The sequence below is a fragment of the Mytilus edulis genome, chromosome 6, assembly GCF_963676685.1.
Source record: "Mytilus edulis chromosome 6, xbMytEdul2.2, whole genome shotgun sequence".
Lineage (NCBI taxonomy): Eukaryota > Metazoa > Mollusca > Bivalvia > Mytilida > Mytilidae > Mytilus > Mytilus edulis.
In genome coordinates, this window is record NC_092349.1 from 19029478 (window position 1) to 19050105 (window position 20628).

A 20628-nucleotide genomic window follows, 5' to 3' on the forward strand; every position below is an offset into this window, starting at 1 on the left:
TGTATCTCATATAGACGGCCCAACTGCAAGTACGCTGTAGATGTGTATTTTCTTTCGGGGATTCAACTGCCAGTACGATGTAGGAGTGTATCTTTTATAGGGGATTCAACTTTCAGTACGCTGTATATTTTTACCTTTTATAGAGGGTCCAACTGCCAGTACGTTGTACATGTGTACCTCCTATAGGGGATTCAACTGCTAGTACTCTGTAGATATGTATCTCCTATAGAGGATTCAACTGCTAGTACGCTGTAGATGTATATATTCTCTGGGGTCCAACTGCCAGTACTCTGTAGATGAGTACCTCATATAGGGTGGTAAACTGCCTGTACGCTGTAGATGTGTATCTCCAACAGAGGGTCCAACTGCCAGTATGCTGTAGATGTGTATTTTCTTTAGGGGATTCAACTGCCAGTGTGATGTAGGAATGTATCTTTTATAGAAGATTCAACTTCCAGTGCGATGTAAATTTTTACCTTCTATAGAGGGTCCAACTGCCAGTACGCTGTAGATGTGTATCTCCTTTAGGAGATTCAAATGCTAGTATTATGTAGAAATGTATTTCATATAGAGGATTCAACTGCCAGGCCTCTGTTGATGTTTATCTCCAACAGAGTGTTTAACTGCCAGTACGCTGTAAATGTGTAACTCCTATAGGGGGGTTCAACTGCCAGTACGCTGTAGATGTGTATCTCCTATAGGGGGTCCAACTGCCAGTACACTGTAGATGTGTATCTCCTATAGGGGGTTCAACTGCCAGTACGCTGTAGATGTGTATCTCCTATATAGGGGGTCCAACTGCCAGTACACTGTAGATGTGTACCTCCTATAGGGGGTCCAACTGCCAGTACGCTGTAGATGTGTATCTCCTATAGGGGGTCAAACTGCCAATACGCTGTAGATGGGTATCTGCTATAGGGGACCAACTGCTAGTACGCTGTAGATGTGTATTTCCTATAGAGGGTTTAAACTGCTAGTACGCTGTAGATGTGTATCTCCTATGAAGGGTCCAACTGCTAGTACGCTGTAGACGTGTATTTCCAATAGGGGGTCCAACTGCTAGTACGCTGTAGATGTGTATACCTCCCATAGGGGATACTACTGCTAGTGCGCTGTAGATGTGTACCTCCTATAGGGGATTCAACTGCTAGTACGCTGTAGATGTGTATCTCCTATAGGGGATTCAACTGCCAGTACGCTGTAGATGTGTATCTTGCTGTCTATAATCTATCTGTTTTGTGATGTCCGTTTTTTGTGCATGGAACAGGCCGGTTTTTTTTTAATTGTTACACATTATTATGAATTTGTTGTCTGGCAGATACATATTTAGTCGGCAATCATACAATATCTTTTTATTTTCACAATGAAAAGTACAAGATGCCCATATTAAATATGTTCAAATATTCCACGCAAAAAGAAAAAAAATGTTTCAGGTAAAATTAGCGAATTGAAAGTAATCCAAAAACTACCTGACGCACACGATAAAACAGCAACAATGTTATCAAAATGTTTATCTGTAAGCCTATTAAAAAGAAGGGTTAGGAACATGTCTACCCTGGTTTACATTGTTATCTTTAACAATAAGGATGTGATATGCTGCTCTCTTTAATCCTGGAGATAGAGGAATACAGAAATCAATCTCTTTAACATTTATTGCAAAGTTTAAAAAAAAACGTATCTTTTGAAATCGAAACGACACCGGAAACAAGCGCTTATCTGAATATATAAGTATATTTAGAAAAAAAATCTTAGCTTCGATATATATAGAGAATTTTTCATCTATATAAATATCCAACGGTTGGCCTTGAGTTCTTCTAAGGTTTAGTCATGTAGTTCGTGACATTCAATGAAAAAAACCCGCTAAGAGCTAGGGACACAGTTCGTACAATTGATTAATACTATTTTTTGTTTTTGGATTGCGATTTTATTAACAGATACAATACATGTGAATCTTAATGACTATTATAATTCGAAGTCAGAAATAATTTACCTAAGTTTAGTATTGATGGGGGATAGGACCTTTATCGGGACTCCGGGATCGGGTGTTTTTAAGCTCGGGATTTCGGGATTGACTCTTTCGGGATCCGGGAATCCTTTTTTTCGGATTTCGGGACGTCGGGATTTACTTTATTTAAATTCGGAACCTCGGGATTTCGTTTTTTTAAGTCCGGGATTTCGGGATCAGGACCCCTCCTATCCCCCCTCAGTATTGTATGACAATGGAAGACGTTTCCTTTCCTTATCGCCGTGTCATAAACACTGCATACTTTTTACTCTACTTGAAACCTGTGTTATACATAGAGCTAACACTCTATATAGATATTGAAATACAACACAATCTTTTAATATGTTAGCTTAGTAATTGTCAATAATAAAAGGCAACAAAATAAAAATCAGATTCAAATAGTTTTTAAATCTAACAGAAATCGAATTTAAATATTTACCAAAGCTATTCATACCACGGTGTATTTGAAATACAAATTAAGGGCATTTTTTTTAAAACCTGAACTTATAAGAAAATATTTAAAATGTTTAAATTCTTTGTGAAATGTACAAAAATAGTTTCAGTTATCAAAATATCATATGCCCATATACGTCAGCGCAAACAGTATTCTAAATAGTATTTTAGTAATAATACAATATTAGTTTAGCCACTTGTAGAAATATCGAGTATCAATTAATGTTTCATTATTATTCATTTAACTTAAAATATCTTAAGTGACAGTCTGGTCTGACCATGATTCAAGTATAATTCACAGACCATTTGGATCTTTTAAATTCATTTTTACATAAAAGACTCGTACAAATAATTCCTATAATGTATCGAATTTTTCAGGTTTCATCATTACAGAAACGTCTATTAACAAACAAATGTTGATTATTCCTATAAAGCTTGATAAAGTTTTTGTAATCACTTTGAAATCCTAAGTTATTTGTACAAAGTTTTCAGTACATTAATTGGAGTTAAATCTTCTGCTACTGATATATAGACAAATTGACATCGATTTTAGATAGTATATGTATTAAAAGTTAACCCGGTAGATTTAGTTAACAATCTAACATAACAAGAGACAACTTCCGAATCAGGATCGTCGGTTTTCCGAACTTTCCCGAGTGATTGCCGAGTTTACGAGCGTCGGTGCTTGCTTATAATTGAACAAGGGACTGGCAAAATTTAGTGACAACGTTGTTGAGTACATTTCGAATTCATAGTACAAGTTTAAACTCTGTACAAAAATAGCTATGAACATTGATATTGGATAAAAATAAATATATATTCTAAGATTTGATTTTTCGGATTTTTTCAGTGACGCTTACATAGTGATGACGTAATTTACAAACTCAGAATGAATGACTTTGAAGCCGACGTGAAGCCACTGTCCGTAAATGCAGTGGTGGAAACAACTCCTCTAGGTATGTATTCAAACTTTCATTTCTTATTTATTTCTCATTTATCTCACGTCTAACACTTTTGAATGCTTTATTCCAAAGTAATATTTACCCTCCAACCAAAACATCATTTCACGTTATCTAAGATGCTTAATTTTGAAAAAAAACACATTTTTATCAGTCATCGTTATATAACATCAGTTCTAAGTAAATAATAAATTCATCAAGGATGGTAGTTTAAAAATGTATGCCAGACCTACATAAAACTCATCAGTGACGCTCGAAACAAAAAAGATTGAAACAGTCAAACTAAAATCACGATGTTGAAAAGCATTTATTAAAGACCCAAAATTCCGAAAGATTTTGTCAAATGCGTCTAAGCTAAGTGGGAAAGAAAAAAAGCATAACGAAAATTCATAGTTTTGTAAATTTTATAGTTGATTTATATAATTATGACAAAATTAATGATACGTCATGTCGACACATGCAACTTATTTCCGATTGACGTTATTATATAGCCCAGTCCAATCTTTTGCACTTGCTAACACGTATTACCTTCATGCGTTTAAACGTTTTTAATAAGCAATAATAGACGTACTGGAATTTGAGATCATTGACTTGTAATGTCCAATTTTAGTCATAAGTTTGATTTGATATTTACAACTACTAAATGCATAACGCAATTGTATATACATTATATATATACATTGACTTAAACTAATATTTTTCTTTAAATAAAAGAATAAAGAAAATTTCAAATCAATATGACGATTTTTGGCGCAGATGTTACCCTATCAAAACATTTATTAATACAAAATATGTAAAGTAAAAATATTGATAATTGTAAATGTTTGTTTTGATTTTACTCAGTTGTTTTTGTTCAATAACGCATCGAATTTACGTCCAAATTGTATTTGTAATCACTGCATCCGATTAAATGAATTATCTTCTTTTTTATTTTAAATTGTGTGTTTATTTAATTATCTATGACAAAATGATCATAATTGTTACCGACTTTCCAGCTTATAACAACCTAACAAAGAGGTCAACATGCTGTAGACAAGTCTGTGTTACCTAACGCTTAATCTAAATCCGCTCCTTCCCAAGTCAAGTCCCTTATAACCATCCTTTGCAGAGATTATGCCAGATATGTCATTTATGGCATATTCTTAAACACATGAACAAACAGTACACACTTAGGTGAATAAAACTACTGGCGATGTTTTATGCTTAGGGAGCTACCATTTGATTTTTATGGGGGGGCTAGGATGAAATTTGAAACAAATAGGCAGGACAGGAATTCTGAATAAAAAAAAAAGTCAGGATGAGACCCTTGCAAAAAAAAAAAAGTCAAGATGACAATTTAGGTAAAAATAGTCAGGATAAACTAAAAAAAAAAAAGGCAGGACCGAATTGAGTGAAAAATAAAAAGACAGGACAGAGACTACAACTAAAAAAAATGCAGGACAAAATTTTTCATCCTAGCCCCCCCCCCCCCGATAAAAATCAAATGGTAGCTCCCTTACCTCTAACAACCACATAATGTAATATTCTAGTCCCTGGAATTTTTTTTTTATTCCAACGAGTATAATATCAAAGTGCAGAGATACAAAAGAGAACGCAAAGAACCGATAGATATGATTTAGTTGTTTACTCTCGGTATCACTTAGAAGACAGATGAACACAGGCGCAGTCATAAGACGAACGATACTAGATTTATTATTGGTGATTTAACTCCACATTTGGACTACATCGTGGCGGCCAACGATACTAGATAAATCAGTTATTGTGCTTTGGTTTACTTTTGATGGCTTGGGTTTTCATTAATATGAACCTTACACCTCTTTAAATTTATCTTATATATTCAATTGTAAAAATTATCAATTTATCTTTAATGCCATGGACAAACATTTTCTGATATACTATTTGGTTATATCGGATATCAAATGATGTTTTATTTTCTTGAGCATAATTTACAAACTATTATAAATTGATATTCTAAATACTGACCACTATGCATTGGCTTTATTCTGTGACTGATAGAAATAAGAAGATGTGGAATGAGTGCCAATGAGACAACTCTCTATCCAAGCAACAATGTAAAAAATAGAAACAGTTATAAGTCAAATTACTATGAGAGTTGCGCATAGTAGTCGGTACTTGGAAAAAATATGAAATTCTCTATTTCCTCTAAAATTCTAAAATAAGTTTATGCAACATCCTACAAAGGCTTGTTTTATTATCACCATTATTCGTGTAATTATTTATTCTTCAAGAATTGTATTTGATAAAGATCGTTTATGTTTGTTTGTTTTTCTTTATTACAACGTGTAAACACATTTCAAAGTCCGAATAACTTTTAGTTTGTATATTTTCCAGTAACTTCAATAGACAACTTTCGAGTTCGATGCATTTCCGTCAAAAACTCTGGTTTTAGTGAACGTCATTTGTGCGTTTAGGGGCGTCGTCACTTCCATTCTAATGTTGAGCGAGTGGTTGGAAAACTACAATTCTATATTGTACAAATTATTGGGGAAATTGAATTCGCAAAATTGACAATCAACACTGCTGTCATTAGGGAATTGTCATTAAGTACCTACAGAACAACCATTATTTCCAGTTTATCCTGCACAATGACGATCACTAAGCGCTTGATGAACGTTAATAGTGCAGGGATACAGGCGACCCCCTCTATCTGGTAAATGACGTCATAAAGGCGCGCATAATTGTCGAGTTTTTTCCGGTGACGGAAGAACTCGAAAGTGGTCTATTGACAGTCTTTCAGTTCTAGTGTATTTGTTTTTAGTTTTTCTGTGCTCTTTTTATCATGCGTTTTTTTCATCTCACCTTTCCAAAAGCTTTTGCCATCACATGGCGTTCGTCGTCGTCCGTCCGGTGTAAACTATTTCAAACATTTTCTCCTCTGAAACAACTGAACTAATTCCAACCAAACTTGAGCTGAAAGATACTTATTGTATCTAGAATAAAGTTTGTGTTTTATTTTTTGTTCCGTCAAACACATGGCCGCCATGGCTAAAATAGAACACAGGGGGAAAATGCAGTTTGCTATCTCCAAAACTAAAGCATTTAGAGCAAATCTGACAAGTGATAAAAATGTTCATGATGTCATATTCTTTCTATCAGCCCTGAAATTTGCAGACAAATCTAACAACCCATTGTTGGGTTGCTGCCACTTAATTTATTATTTTAAGGAAATTTTGAAGTTTTTGGTTATTATCTTGATTATTATTATAGATAAAGATAAACTGTAAACAGCAAAAATGTTCCGCAAAATAAGATTTACAAATACGTAAATTGACAAAATTGTCATTTGACCTCTTAAGGTTATTGTTCATAAAGAAAAGTTTATGTACCATTAGTTTATCATGTTTCCTTACTTTGAAAATTATTCTCCTCTGAAATTGTCACTGTGGCTAAAATGTAACATAGTGGTGACACAAAGAATTGGCTTTTGACGAAAATATGACAGATACAAAAATGACAGCATTTTAAGCTACTCATTAATATACATTGAATTTGATGAAAGATTTAAGACAAACAGTTAAGGTGAGCCGCTTGTTTATTTCTCCTTATTGTTTGTGCCAGTTTTCATTTTTAATGCTTGAATCATTTTTTTCTTGAAAAGATGAAATAAACCTTAAATATTTTTACAATGAAAGAACTAAAATAAGAATGCAAGATTTTTTTCGATTCATTTTATTATTGGATTTTAGATTTAATGAAGGTCTGAATTGTCACAGAATGGAAACTAATGTTTAGACTTTGGTCGGCCAATTTTATTTCCAGGTTTTGGAGTATTTATCAATAAAACAAGAATTCAAAAACAAAATTCCGATAAATAGCCAATAGACAATTATTTACATTGCTTCACGATCAGTTGAACAAAGCACCTTTAGCTTTACTTTGAGTATGTATATTCAATTAGTTCAAAGTGTCTGTTTATTCAGCTTTTATATGATACGGTGACTCTTAAAGAGTTTAGTACCGAACGCCAAAGAATCAATAGACGAAAGAAAAATATGCGGAAATTTGTCATGACCAGATTGATTCTGGTGTTTATAGACTCCCTGAATTGTTTGTGCTTTGTAAGTAGTCACTGACGGGAACTAAATAAATAATTTGGAATGAATAGCTTTGATTTGTTATTTAAGCCATATCTGAATAGAGCAAGCCGAAAATTGATCAACAACAAACACTTGTCAGCAAATTATAGGCCATAGATTGCAAGAAATGATGCAGAATTATTGGTGAAACATAATTTATTTAAACTATATAGGTGGCACAGTAGTATTGCCTTGCCCATAAGGGATAATGATAGCCATTTTAGACTTATCACCACTTTCCAGCACTGCCCAAAATTAAGATTAATGATATTTTTATCTTTGAAAAAGGTTACCTGTTTTTCTAATTGATCTTTTAAAAGTGGTCAGGTTAAATCTTTCACGAATTCAGAGACTATTTCAGTGTTTTCGTATCTTCAAGATGATCTCCCCTTTTCTTGTTTTTTATAATAGATATTTCAATTGTGTGTCTTTATAACTATGCATAAATAGCTGTTGATATAAAATAAAAACCTAAGGCCACAAGTGCTTTTAGGTCTTTTATCATGCAGTTAATACAAAATTTAAAACAAATTCTCAAAAATTCATTTTCACCTGTTTGTAAAATTATTTCATATTTTTTCTACTATGAAAGTATGTGCAGTTGTGATCATACTGTATTTTTTGTCCAATCCCACTGTTCAGATACATTGACTGAAGTAGGATACACAAAAGAGCAACCTAAATTCCGGAATGCAAATACTATACCATGCTACAATCAATAAAAGTTTAGAATTTACATTTATCCTGCAATCAAACATTTTACCGTACACAAAAAGGTGCAAAAGTTTGAACAATTCGGAAGTGTAATTAAACGGTAATTATATAGAATGACTGTTCGTCACAAAAAATCGGGAAAAGCGAAATTGGATATAAAATAACCTGATTTTATATTGTCCAACATTAAATATGTTTTATAGAAGAACGAAAGATACCAAATAGACATTCAATGAACTTTTGGAACAATTCTTGGTCGAAACACTTCAAAACAGAGTTAAGATTAATGATATTTTTATCTTTGAAAAGGTTACCTGTTTTTCTAATTAATCTTTTAAAAGTAGTCAGGTTAAATCTTTCACGAATTCAGAGACTATTTCAGTCTTTTCGTATCTTCAAGATTATCTCCCCTTTTCTTGTTTTTTATAATTGATATTTCTGTTGTGTGTCTTTATAACTATGCATAAATAGCTGTTGATATAAAATATCTGATATAAAAGTTACATTGGAAACTTTGCCACACTGTATGAAATGTTCCGTGCCGCTGAAACAGAAAGGTCATCTGGCTTACGGGACGGAAGTTGTCGGGGTCATTCTTCTGCTACTGTCTGACAGGGGTTTGGTTGAAAAAGAAATTTAAAAAAAATGGAACTCTTTGTATCAGTTGTATCAGTTGTATTTTAAAATATGTTACAATTTTTTTTAAAGACACAACAGATATGTAATTGGAGGAGGATGAAGTCCGTACAGAAATATTGATATTATCTTATTCCAATAGAGCAAATGCATCTTGGTATTCAAGAAGTTCTAATTACACAAAAAAAATACAAAAACATGATAGTCTTTTTTTTTCATGATAGCGAACAGCAAGAGATTGAGTGGAAATATTGATATGAAAACGTCTTTTTGAATTGTAATCTCCCGTTTCCCAGTGAAACATTCCTTATTTGCAAGAAAAGCATGACTTACTACGGTAAACCATAAATCATTGAGTGTCGGAGTTTTGCACTTTTAAGAGTATTGTAGTAGTCTCAAGTTATTTGTAATAGAGAATGTCGTAGGGTAGAAATCTTTATTAGGACATTTTATTAAAAATATATGTCCCTTGATATGTTGCTGTAATTTTACTTTACCTTTACACAGAGATATTTATTAGAACAATATCGATTACAAATCTACTCCCATCACATGCGTTGTTTAACCAATACAAAGACAAGAAACGTTTTGTCGTTATATAGTTCTCAGTCCTTTTAACGTTTTAATATCAAAGATCTATAGTTCTGTTACAGCGCCTAAATGAGCAATTGAAGTTTCTCTCTTGATAAAGTCTATTTAGGCGTTAAACGACATTTGAAATTAATTGAATGACTAAAGAGATATTTAATTTCAAGACAACATCGTAATAATACATCAAGATATTATCAGACCTATTTATCATGGATATAATTATTCTGTAGTTATGATTTATCTTAAACACGTTATCCTATATCTGTAACAAATACGTCAATTTTCATTACAGAATTGTATTGCTTTAAATTGCATTTTTATAAGTGTCAACAAAAGAAACTATACAAGGGAAAGCATTTCCGTACAATTTATTGTGAAAATTGGAAAAACGATATAAAGCTCAAAGATTTCGAATTAATATTGGAGTCATATAATGCTTACAGAGTGCAGTTTCACATTATAGCCATTGTTACTAGTAAGGAAAACAAAGCAAAATATTAAAAAAAAAAATGATATTTAAACTTAAGATTGTTCGCTATTCTGTTTCAAAATAATAAGTCTTTTAAAAGACTGTTATAAAATGGTAATACAACCGGTCTAAACATCAACCCAACAATGTTAGATCTGTAAATTTGCTTTCTCAAATTTTTGGTTCTTCCCTCGCCGGGATTCAAACCCATGCTACTGTGATATCGTGACACCAAATCGCATGCACTGCAGCCGTCACGCTAGACCACACGACCACCTGGGCTCTACATATATATATATATATATAAATGAACTGAAAAGTAAAAAATAAATTGAAGGGTCCGTGTCCTTGTTTTAGAATAAACCCTTATAAATTCTGGCGGGAAATATTTATCGGGTGACTTTACTATACAAATGAAATTTATCATCGGTAATTTTTGACACTGTTCATTTCATGACAGTACTTTGGCTTAATTAAAAACTTTTGTTGATTAGAATTCTTGTGAGTAAATACCTTCTTTGATAATTAAGGTTTTTCATCTGTATTTTGCTGGAAATCTTTAAAGATTTTAACATTTAATAGATGCTTCAATAGCAACAATCCTCATTAACAATAACCCTTCGGTTTTCTTGTTATAAATTTAGTCTAAATCTGTGCAAAAGAAAACTGAATTGAAATGTAACCTTAAAGGCATTTTTCTTTGTATTTTCCTATTGATAATTTCATTCTTAATAGCTTGGTGGTTAAACATATTCTACTTTTTGAATTATCTTTGCATTTAATTATTCAAGTTTGATTTAAAATCCAGCTTTACAGGCTGTTATTTACGCTACGCTGTTCATTTGTCTTACATGCGCTAAAAGCGTATTAATGACATTTGAAGAATGAATTTTGTTCTAAGAGCACTTACATCATTAATCTATTTAAAAAGCAAATTACCCTGGATTACTGACACTTTAAAAAATGAAAATGAACTCACTTAATGTACATCTGCCAAATTCTATTGAAGTACATTTTCTATCATAATGTTCGAAAGGAATTTTATTCATTTCTATGTTTAAGCTTCTGTTAAAAGGATAGTAGTGAAATTCTCTAACAAAGGAACTTCCTGATAACACATAACTCACGGTACGAATTACTAAAAGAAAAAACTACTTTATTGATTTTATTTACAACTGAGTGATAATTCCTATTGCATTTGTACTTCGACCTCTACTGTACTTTTAATACATTGCATCACCGGAAACAGATATTTATAGATCAATACATAAGCCAGCGTAAAAAGAAGATTTTCTCAATTGGGGGATATTTATTTATCTTCTTTGGACATTTCCCAAAACATATTGGTTTCTTCAGAAAGATACAATTAATGTATTGGAACCCCGTGATACATAGACAATAACAGTGCATTGACTTGACATATCAGCGATATACGGATGAGGCTTAGAAACGGGGAAATGCGAGGCTCTGCCGAGCTTTTTCACCGTTTTGAGCCGAATCCTTATATCGTTGATATGTCAAGTCAATGCACTATTATTGTCTTAAACTGCAATCTAAAAAAAAATCAATTGTTGTTTAATGTGTTAATGTTATCATTTGATTTAAATATTTGGAAACTTCACCATTTCATAAAAAGGCCTCATATCATGCAGGCGGAGAAATATACAACACAATGACATGTACATTACCTGTTGATACCCGCAATCGATGGTGAACGAATTTGTTTGAGAATGGACTAAAATATCAACAAATAAGCATAAAATATAATGATTTATAGTTAGCAAACCAAACATATTAACAAGTGAAATGTGTTTTTTGTCTAAAAATTGCAAAATAAATAAGTTTGAGTCGTTGTATCCATTGGAAACAAGAAAAGGTTGAAGATGTCGTATGAATAATTAATTATAATTTCGGCAATTTCTATTTAAATATTCATGAGGAAAAGTGATATCGGGTCAGTGACTGTATATGACATAAAATATACGGTAAACACATTTTGACTGCTCAAATAGAACGAGTGCAGTATAAATATATTTAGAACTTTTACACATATATACCCGGGAAGTGATCACGAAATGAAAATGCACTATTTATATTAATTCAAAATAACACTTTATAAATGGTCCGAGAACACAATTATTTCGTAGTGCATTTCTTTTAGAACATAAATGAAAATAAAAAAAATCCCACCTGCGCTTTCTCAAAGAAACTTTTACAGTGTGTTGTACTACTTTAGGGACAAATTATATCAAAATTATAGAAAACTTCATCGGCTCTAACTCAAAATATGGACAATTTTATGTTTAGGGCGTCTTGAAATCTTTTGACAGCTTCCGAAGTACTAATTTTCAACCTTTTTCAGCTGGACCAAATCACTACTTTCCTTTAAAATTCTGGACCCAAATTTTTTTACAGTGTAATTTCACCCCCATACTTACTTTGAGGCAATAAACATGGAGAAATAAATTTGGAAGGGGTATAAAAATTAATGGCAAGTAACCAACTGTCAACACTAGGGACTATATTCGTTGCGTTTGGAGCGTTTTTCTAGATTTATCGTCATTGGTACAGTGTCCAATTAAAGAAAGTCGTATTGTTAGAACATAAGCAACACGACGGGTGTGACATGTGGAGCATGCTTACCTTTGCGGAGCATCTGCGATCAACCCATTTTTAGCGGGTTTAATACAGTTCGTTTGTGCTTTTTGTTAGTCGATGTCGGACTGATTTCCAATTTATGTCTATCTAAGGAGATCTGGTGCTTTATATAAAGTGTAGATGACCGTATGTGACCTTTGGAGTTTTTTATTGGCTCTATTTTTGTGTTACTGTTGCAATTAACTCTTTCCAAAATATTTTTTACAAAAGCTTAACAAGAATATAGTCGAGTCAATATTGTATAACATACATAGAGCCTCCAACTTGTGCTTTATGTTTTAACAATGTACAAATTGTACGCCGCAGACACAAATTAATGAGTACATGTAGTCTTTAATAATTTTTTCAACTTTGAAATATTACATACAGAATTTAAAAAAAAAAAAATTCTTCAAAGAATAAAAAATTATTTTACCGTAATCAAGAAAAATCGTTTATTGGCATCAAAGTTAATGAGTGTGTCATGATTATAGAGAGATCAGCTAAATATCTTATTTTATTCTTTGTAGCAATGGAAAAGACGGAGAAGACTCCGTTTGATAATCCTGATAAAATAGATGAGAAACCGGAAGAGAGGGAAACGTGGAACAAGAAGATAGATTTCTTATTGTCTGTGATAGGTTTTGCTGTCGATTTGGCAAATGTTTGGAGGTTTCCATACCTTTGTTACAAAAATGGGGGAGGTAAAATATTCTCAGAAATTTTACATTTATTCATTACAATGCTATCTATTCCTTCAATTTTGATAGAAAACGTGAGCAATTTAGTTGACTAATTTCAGGTAACCTGAAGATAAGGCCGAAACAGTAACATTAATTGCTGTTCTAGAGTCAGATTCTCCAAAAAAATTACGAATTAAACTGATTATAAGTCATGACCAATTCAGTGTACTAACGATCAATCTTAGTCACCTTGTAGCTAAACGTACCATAAAAATAGATTAAAAAATATGTCCAGATAGAAAAAAGAGATGCAACAGACTTTGGAAAAAAATACTGAGAATATCTTAGATGCACAATAATGTTTCCCAGCCTTGCTTCAAAAGTATGTAATAATTTTACACCTGCACTAGATACAAAACTAAATAAAACTTCAGCATATTATGAAAATATAATGTTATATTCAAAATAAAAACATTTGAGATATATATTTTTATATAATTGTTGATAAAAGGACAGCAAAGTAACATAAAAAATTTTTTTTAGAACATCGCTATGGTGTTAACTTTGCTTCCTGTGTTACTTAGTGGAAAACAGTTCTGTGTTAAAATAGTTGTTACAGTCATTTTGGGGATTTTACGGTCACACATTTAAAAGCAATTACATATCCACTGGTACTTTCTTATGATATAGATATTTTTACCTTTTTGTTAACTTTGTCTTTGCAGGATGTTTTTTGATACCATATGTAATGATGTTAGTAGCAGCTGGTATACCTTTGTTTTATATGGAATTGGCTTTAGGTCAATTCAATAGGACAGGAGCAATCACTTGTTGGGGAAATCTGTGTCCGCTTTTTAAAGGTAACATGCATGGGTGTTTATATATTACAATTTATGGATATTTAACATGTTTAACTTGAAATGCATAACATTGATCTTGTGCGTGTTGACTCTATTCGGGTCTCTAAGAAAGTTAGTGTCACTCTTACTAGAAGCTAAGTCCAAATAGCCGTTTTGTTCTATTGACTGTCTGCACGCATGCGCGTTTAAAGCGGATGTCGTGGTGCAGAATGTGTGTTGTTCAACACTGTCTTGCCTACTAATAAGGACCATCTAGTGCGGGATTTTTTCGCTGTGTTGAAGACCCATTGGTAGCTTTGTGCTGTTTTTTGTTCTTAAATCGGTCTGTTCAAATTGTCTCTATGACGCATTTCCCATTTCCATTCTCAACTTTATTTTATTTCAATATTGCAATCAATAAATAAAACTAAATCTATAAGAGCGTTATGAATAAATTCAACAAAGTAGCATTTTTATATATAAAAAAAAATACAAAATGTTCAACAAGTAGATGTTGCTAGAATCAGATATATAATAAGTGATTATAAACACTTACTAGATATATCATGCTATTTTATGTTCAAAAATATAATTTTAAAATACTTTTAAATCATTTCTTAATTGCTTAAACAACCATGAAATGAAGGCGTAATTATACTTACTACGTAAGTAATGTTCCGATGACCTAAAGTTAATTAATAAATCATGAAAGTTAAAGAGCCATTCGAGATAACCACATGCATGTCCTGACGAAAATAGCAATGATTGATATCTGCTTATCATCTTTAAACATTCCAGTTACACGTTGACCTCGCTTTAAACATTCCAGTTACACGTGTTCTGGGTAAACATGATAACATGAAAGAGAGTAGCTACAGTGATCGAAAATGCTTCATTGACATTCCAGTTACATGTATTCTGGGTAAACATGATAACATGATAGAGAATAGCTACAGTGATAGAAAATGTTTCACGAAAAGCCAATCATTTGATATATTTAGTGTATATGTTTATTTTGGCATTTTAATCTATTATCGTATTCTACTAATTAACTGTTTTATTATCATATTATTTGGCTGGATTCGGGTGGTCTATATGTTTCAATGTTGGTCATACGCTGGGTTTTGATGTTAACATTTTTTCACAATTATTTTATCATAATTTTCCGTTTTAGGGCGGAAGAGGATTTATGTTTAAACACTTTTCAATCATGAGTCGACATTTTACACCTTTTTTCAAAGCAATAGCAGTTTTCAATGTTTGTATTATGAAATTTTGAAATGAGAAATAATGGACAAATACATAGTAGCGGACACGAGGATTCAAACGTTAAAGGAGAGTATCAAAGAGGGGCGGAAGATACCAGAGGGACAGTCGAACTCATAGCTCGAAAAAAGACACACGTTTTCTCGTTTGAATTGTTTTTCATTGTCATATCGGGGACTTTTATAGCTGACTATGCGGTATGGGCCTTGCTCATTATTGAAGGCCGTATGGTGACCTATAGTTGTAAATGTCTGTGTCATTTTGGTCTCTTGTGGACAGTTGTCGCATTGACAATCATACCACATCTTCTTTTTTTATACACAGATAAATAATAGTACACAGAACACAACATAGAAAACTAAAGACGAAAGAACAAAAACAAAAAGGCGAACAACAGTCTTCAAAGCACTATATAGACAATTAGACTTAACAAAAATTGAAAATCAAAAACATTTATACATTTAACAAATCTTTTGATTTTCAGTTGATTAATTTTCTTCTGTATTTTTTGTGCTGCAACATAATCGCAATTTGTTATTTTATCTATCGTTAAACAGCTCTTTGTGGCGCATTTCTTGTAAAACCTGTTTTTAGGTTAGGTTAGGTTAGATTAGGTTAGGTCAAAAGTTATATCAACGACGACAGGTTTTGTTAATATCAGTTATGATGAATGTTAGTTTGATATATTATATTTATCCGCTAACAAGTTTATTCACAAATTTTAAATGAGATATCTGGGTTATTAAAAAAACAGTTTTCTCAAGTGAACTTGGTTTCCAACTGACAGATATTAAAAAGAAAAAATAGCAATTTGATGAAATCAATGACACGATAAATTTTGAAATTCACCACACTTTTAGAAAATTTCTTGTTAAAAGCCAACGTCTTGATTAATTTTTGATACGTCAGTGCTTGTTAATGGTAAATTAGAAATCTGTTTGAGTAGTTTATAGCTTTTTACTGCGCTAATTATATCGTTAGCGGTTCTTTTTTCAGTGATTGATTTTACATAACTAATTTGTTTTCAACGTTTTTATATATAATTTTTTTTTTATACATAGATTCATATTGATTAGTTTCGTCGTTCATTTCGATAAATACTTGAAGGTCTTCATTTCATTCATAATATATCAATTAAACGGATACGCTTGCTTGTAGTTCAATTCAGTAAAGACGTTCTAACACAATCGAATGCATAGAAATAATACAAACATTGTTAAAGTTTCTATCTTAGGAATAAGTGTGCTTGCATCTGATATCATTTACTGCTCTTCAACTTCATACTTTATTCGGCCTTTTTTACTTTTTTGATTCGAGCGTCACTGTTGAGTTTTTTGTAGACGAATCGCGCGTATGGCGCATATACATAATTTCTATCCTGTTATTTATGATGAGCTTGACGTGTGTTCTCAAAACCTTCCCCTAAATCTTTATGAGTGGTTCGATAAAAGTTATAACAGAAATCAAAGCTGGTTCAGCTATGAACTGATTGATGCGTGAAAGATGTGCTGAACCAAGTGCTCTGAACGGTTGAACAGTCAGGGATTTTAGACATTTTACATAGCAAAACAACGTTTCAATCGAACAAAACTGTCGAACAAAAGCTGACACAAAGACCAAGATGTACTCATATGAATTATAATTAATTGAAAATATCAGTAAATTAAATGTTAAGAAACATTTTTTCTTATCTAAGGCTTTTGAAAGATTGTCGGCTTTAATTGTCGCATTCATCAATTTTCTTAGTTAGAATCGGGGAAAAAAATCTTCATTTATTCAACGTAATGACAGTTGAATACATTGTTCAATGTGTGTATTCCTATACTGTTAAAAAGTTTTAAAAAAAATGAATGAAAAGAATCAGCAAATAACAAGTAGTGGAATAAACTGGAATCCGCTTGTATTTACGCTGCAATCAAACAGAATGTAGTAGTTTGTCGAAAAACCAACATAGTAGCGGAAGGCGGTACGAACTCAAAGAATAAGGCAACAGTGCGGTACCAGTGTTCAAAACTCATAAATCGATTGAGAGAAAACAAATCCGTGTTTCAGAAGTGTCAAGGAGGAGTTGGATGTACTTTATACGAAAAACCATAAACTGAGTTTGTTGGAAAAAGACTACATGTTGAAGTAGTATAGAAAGCAAAAATACGTGCCATGAATCTTCAAATATTAAAAGCTCAATTAAAATGTTAATTAAAACTGCAAACAGTTTAAATCCTATAGAAATTAATAAAAAAAAATGAATACGGATAAAGTGGTAAAAAATCATGAATCCTCTAAATTTGAATTAAGTTTTTTATCATGTGTTCTGTTGTCTGTTTGAAATTTTTTTTAAAAGTGAGCAAATTTAATACTTTATAGTAAGTTATTCAAGGCTTTGACATAACAAAATTCAAAAGAAACAAAAACAAAAACAATGCCCAGATTTTTCTACAAGCATTCAGGCAAGTTAGACAAATACTTATTGTATATATGCGAGTCTCAATTGTGTTTACATAATAGAAAATACGGGCAAAATATTCAGAATAAAGGTCCAACAATTAAATAATAGATGGAACTTAGTTAAAAAAAAAAAAAATTGGAGAATAATGAAGTAATAAAATAATGGGCACAATATATGAAAAATCGAAAAAAAAATATGGGCTAAAAAAGGAAGAATGCAAAAATGTAGGACACCCAATCCAGAAGATTCTATAATATTTATGATATAGTTCTGAAACAGTTTTTCTATTTATATTCTAATGAACATTAAGTCTCGAGTGTAATTGATATATATTGTTTCAGAAGTATGTGTCGTTCGAATTGTAATCAGTTGCATAATAAATAAATAATACTTTATAGTTTTTCAGTAATCAGTTGCATAATAAATAAAATAATACTTTATCGTTTTTCAGGTATAGGTTGGGCTGTAGTTTTAATTGCATTTTATACAGACTTTTTCTACAATATCATCATAGCATGGGCCCTTCATTTCTTGTTTAGTTCTTTCACAAGTGAACTTCCATGGAGTTCCTGTGGACATGAATGGAATACAGAACATTGTTATGACGGTACATACCGTGGTTCGTCAACTGACTCAAATTCAACCAATGGGACTACGTCATTTTCAATATTTGAACCAATAACAGTTACTGCAAGCAGTAATATAAGTGCAAATATAACGACGAATGTCACCCGGATATTCCGAACATCTCCTGCGGAAGAATATTTCAAGTAAGTATTGGTGCTGTTTTATCTAAAAACAATGGAAGATGTTTAAAAAAAAGTCCATAAGATGTTTTACTCACTAGAACATTAATCTTTTACATTTAAATTGTCAATGTATACATACTTGAAAAAAACCACCTATAAAATCATGTTTAAGCCACCATTGTCTACATAAGAAAATGCCTGTTGCAAGTCAGGAATATGAGATTTGTTTTCCATCCGATAAATGTACTTGAACTGTGGATTTAGAAATTTTCCGTTTTTAATTTCCTTTTCAGTTCGGTATTTTTGTTATTTTACTTTTAAAGTATTTCTCCAAATATCAACATAATTGGATGTTTATGATATGCAAAATAGACTGTGTTTGTGTTTCTTTGGCGATAGTATTCTTAGCTCCGATTAAGTTAGGGCACAAAACAAGCAAAAATTGGAATAGAAAATATAGAATATCTTGGCTTAAAAGAGTTCAGACAGATACAGTAACATTAGTGTAACACACTCCTGTTATGATCGATTCAGCTGTCAAAAGATTTCAATAACAAATGTAAATGCAATGAATCTGACCCCATTACATATAATGTCATATTAACATTAATGAAAATGTGGGATTTATGATAAAATTTAAATGAGTTTCATTGAGTTGAAAATCCGATACGGTCTTGTACGATCACTACATTTACCGATATGAATCAAGAACAAATTATGTCATATTTTACAAACTGGGATGTTCAGATATAACATACTGAGGCATATGGCCTTCTACTATTCAATCATATTTTGAACGTTATGGAATAACTGTTTCACAGATGATATCGGATATGTTCCTTACGTCGTAACTACAATCCCCTTCCCTTTCCATGAATGTGACCTACCGAATTAGACTATTTACCGGATTTGTTATAACATGAGCAACACGACGGGTGTCACATGTAAAACAGGATCTGCTTACCCTCTTGGAGCACATAAGATCACCCCTAGTATTTGGTGGGGTTCGTGTTGCTTATTCTTTATTTTTCTATGTTGTGTCATGTGTACTATTGTTTGTCTGTTTGTCTTTTTCATTTTTAGCCATAGCGTTGTCAGTTTGTTTTTGATTTATGAGATTGGCTGTCCCTCTGATATCTTTAGTCCCTCTTTTTTTAAGACTGAGAAGAGATTTCGTTATATATTTCAAAAAATTTGAAAGCTTTGATTTTTGAATATTTATTTTCTACAGCTTTTCATCCCCTAAGTTGCCCAAAATTGAACAAAGTTAGTAATTATTTTTATAAGTTTTATTTCAAGACTCAAAACCACAATTGGTGAGGTATCCATATTGACAGGAATCCCTTCAATGCACAATGAGCTAATCTCACGACAAAAACTTCAAGAAAAACTTTTAGAAATATGTTTACATTGTCATGGGTTTAAAATGTTAACTATTTGAATCTCTCTGAAAAACAGGAATCATTGAAGTATTTGAAAGGATTCAATTTTTCTGATTTATAAGTTTGAATTGAGAAATATCGCTATTCTGTCTCTATTATCGGGTTAAAATTAAAATAAAAGACTGGAAAAAAAGATAAAATGGGGAATAATATTCTGTTTGGCAATGACATTAAAATAAAAAGAAAAATATTTTGGAATTTCTATCCATTTCTAAGCCACGCACAGGTACTTTAGATATTCAAAGACGAGTGTTTTAATATTTCATTTCTATTATTTTCAGTCGTGGTATGTTAAAGTTACATAAAAGTACCGGGATTTTTGACGTCGGTGGAATAAACTGGGAGATCACTCTGTGTCTCCTTGGAGTATATGTTATCTGTTACTTCAGTATGTGGAAAGGAATTCATACATCTGGAAAGGTAACACTTGTCTCATTGAATTGATATATAATGTCATATGCATTTACATTATTACTAACATCATTCTGAACTTGGTACTAAAGTATTATTATATATTGTAGCAATAAATTAACTGACAACCCAGCTTTCTTTCAGTGCCTACTTTTGGTGACTGCGCATGGTCATCTCTGTGTAGTACTGCAATACGTATAAACTAATCATAAATACCAGGATTTTCTTCAT

At 32.0% G+C, this 20628-nt stretch overlaps 1 protein-coding gene across 2 annotated transcripts in view; it reads left to right on the forward strand.

Annotated features, from left to right (window-relative positions):
- Window positions 1-20628, forward strand: part of LOC139527289 (sodium-dependent dopamine transporter-like) — a 69469-nt gene that overhangs the window by 27800 nt on the left and 21041 nt on the right. For both annotated transcript variants that reach the window (XM_071322637.1, XM_071322634.1), the window contains exons 3-7: window positions 3309-3414; window positions 13092-13265; window positions 13970-14104; window positions 18247-18565; window positions 20268-20406. In XM_071322637.1, coding sequence (XP_071178738.1) covers window positions 3348-3414; window positions 13092-13265; window positions 13970-14104; window positions 18247-18565; window positions 20268-20406 — 834 coding nt within the window. In that variant the 5' untranslated portion in view covers window positions 3309-3347. The remainder of the gene's footprint in view (window positions 1-3308; window positions 3415-13091; window positions 13266-13969; window positions 14105-18246; window positions 18566-20267; window positions 20407-20628) is intronic.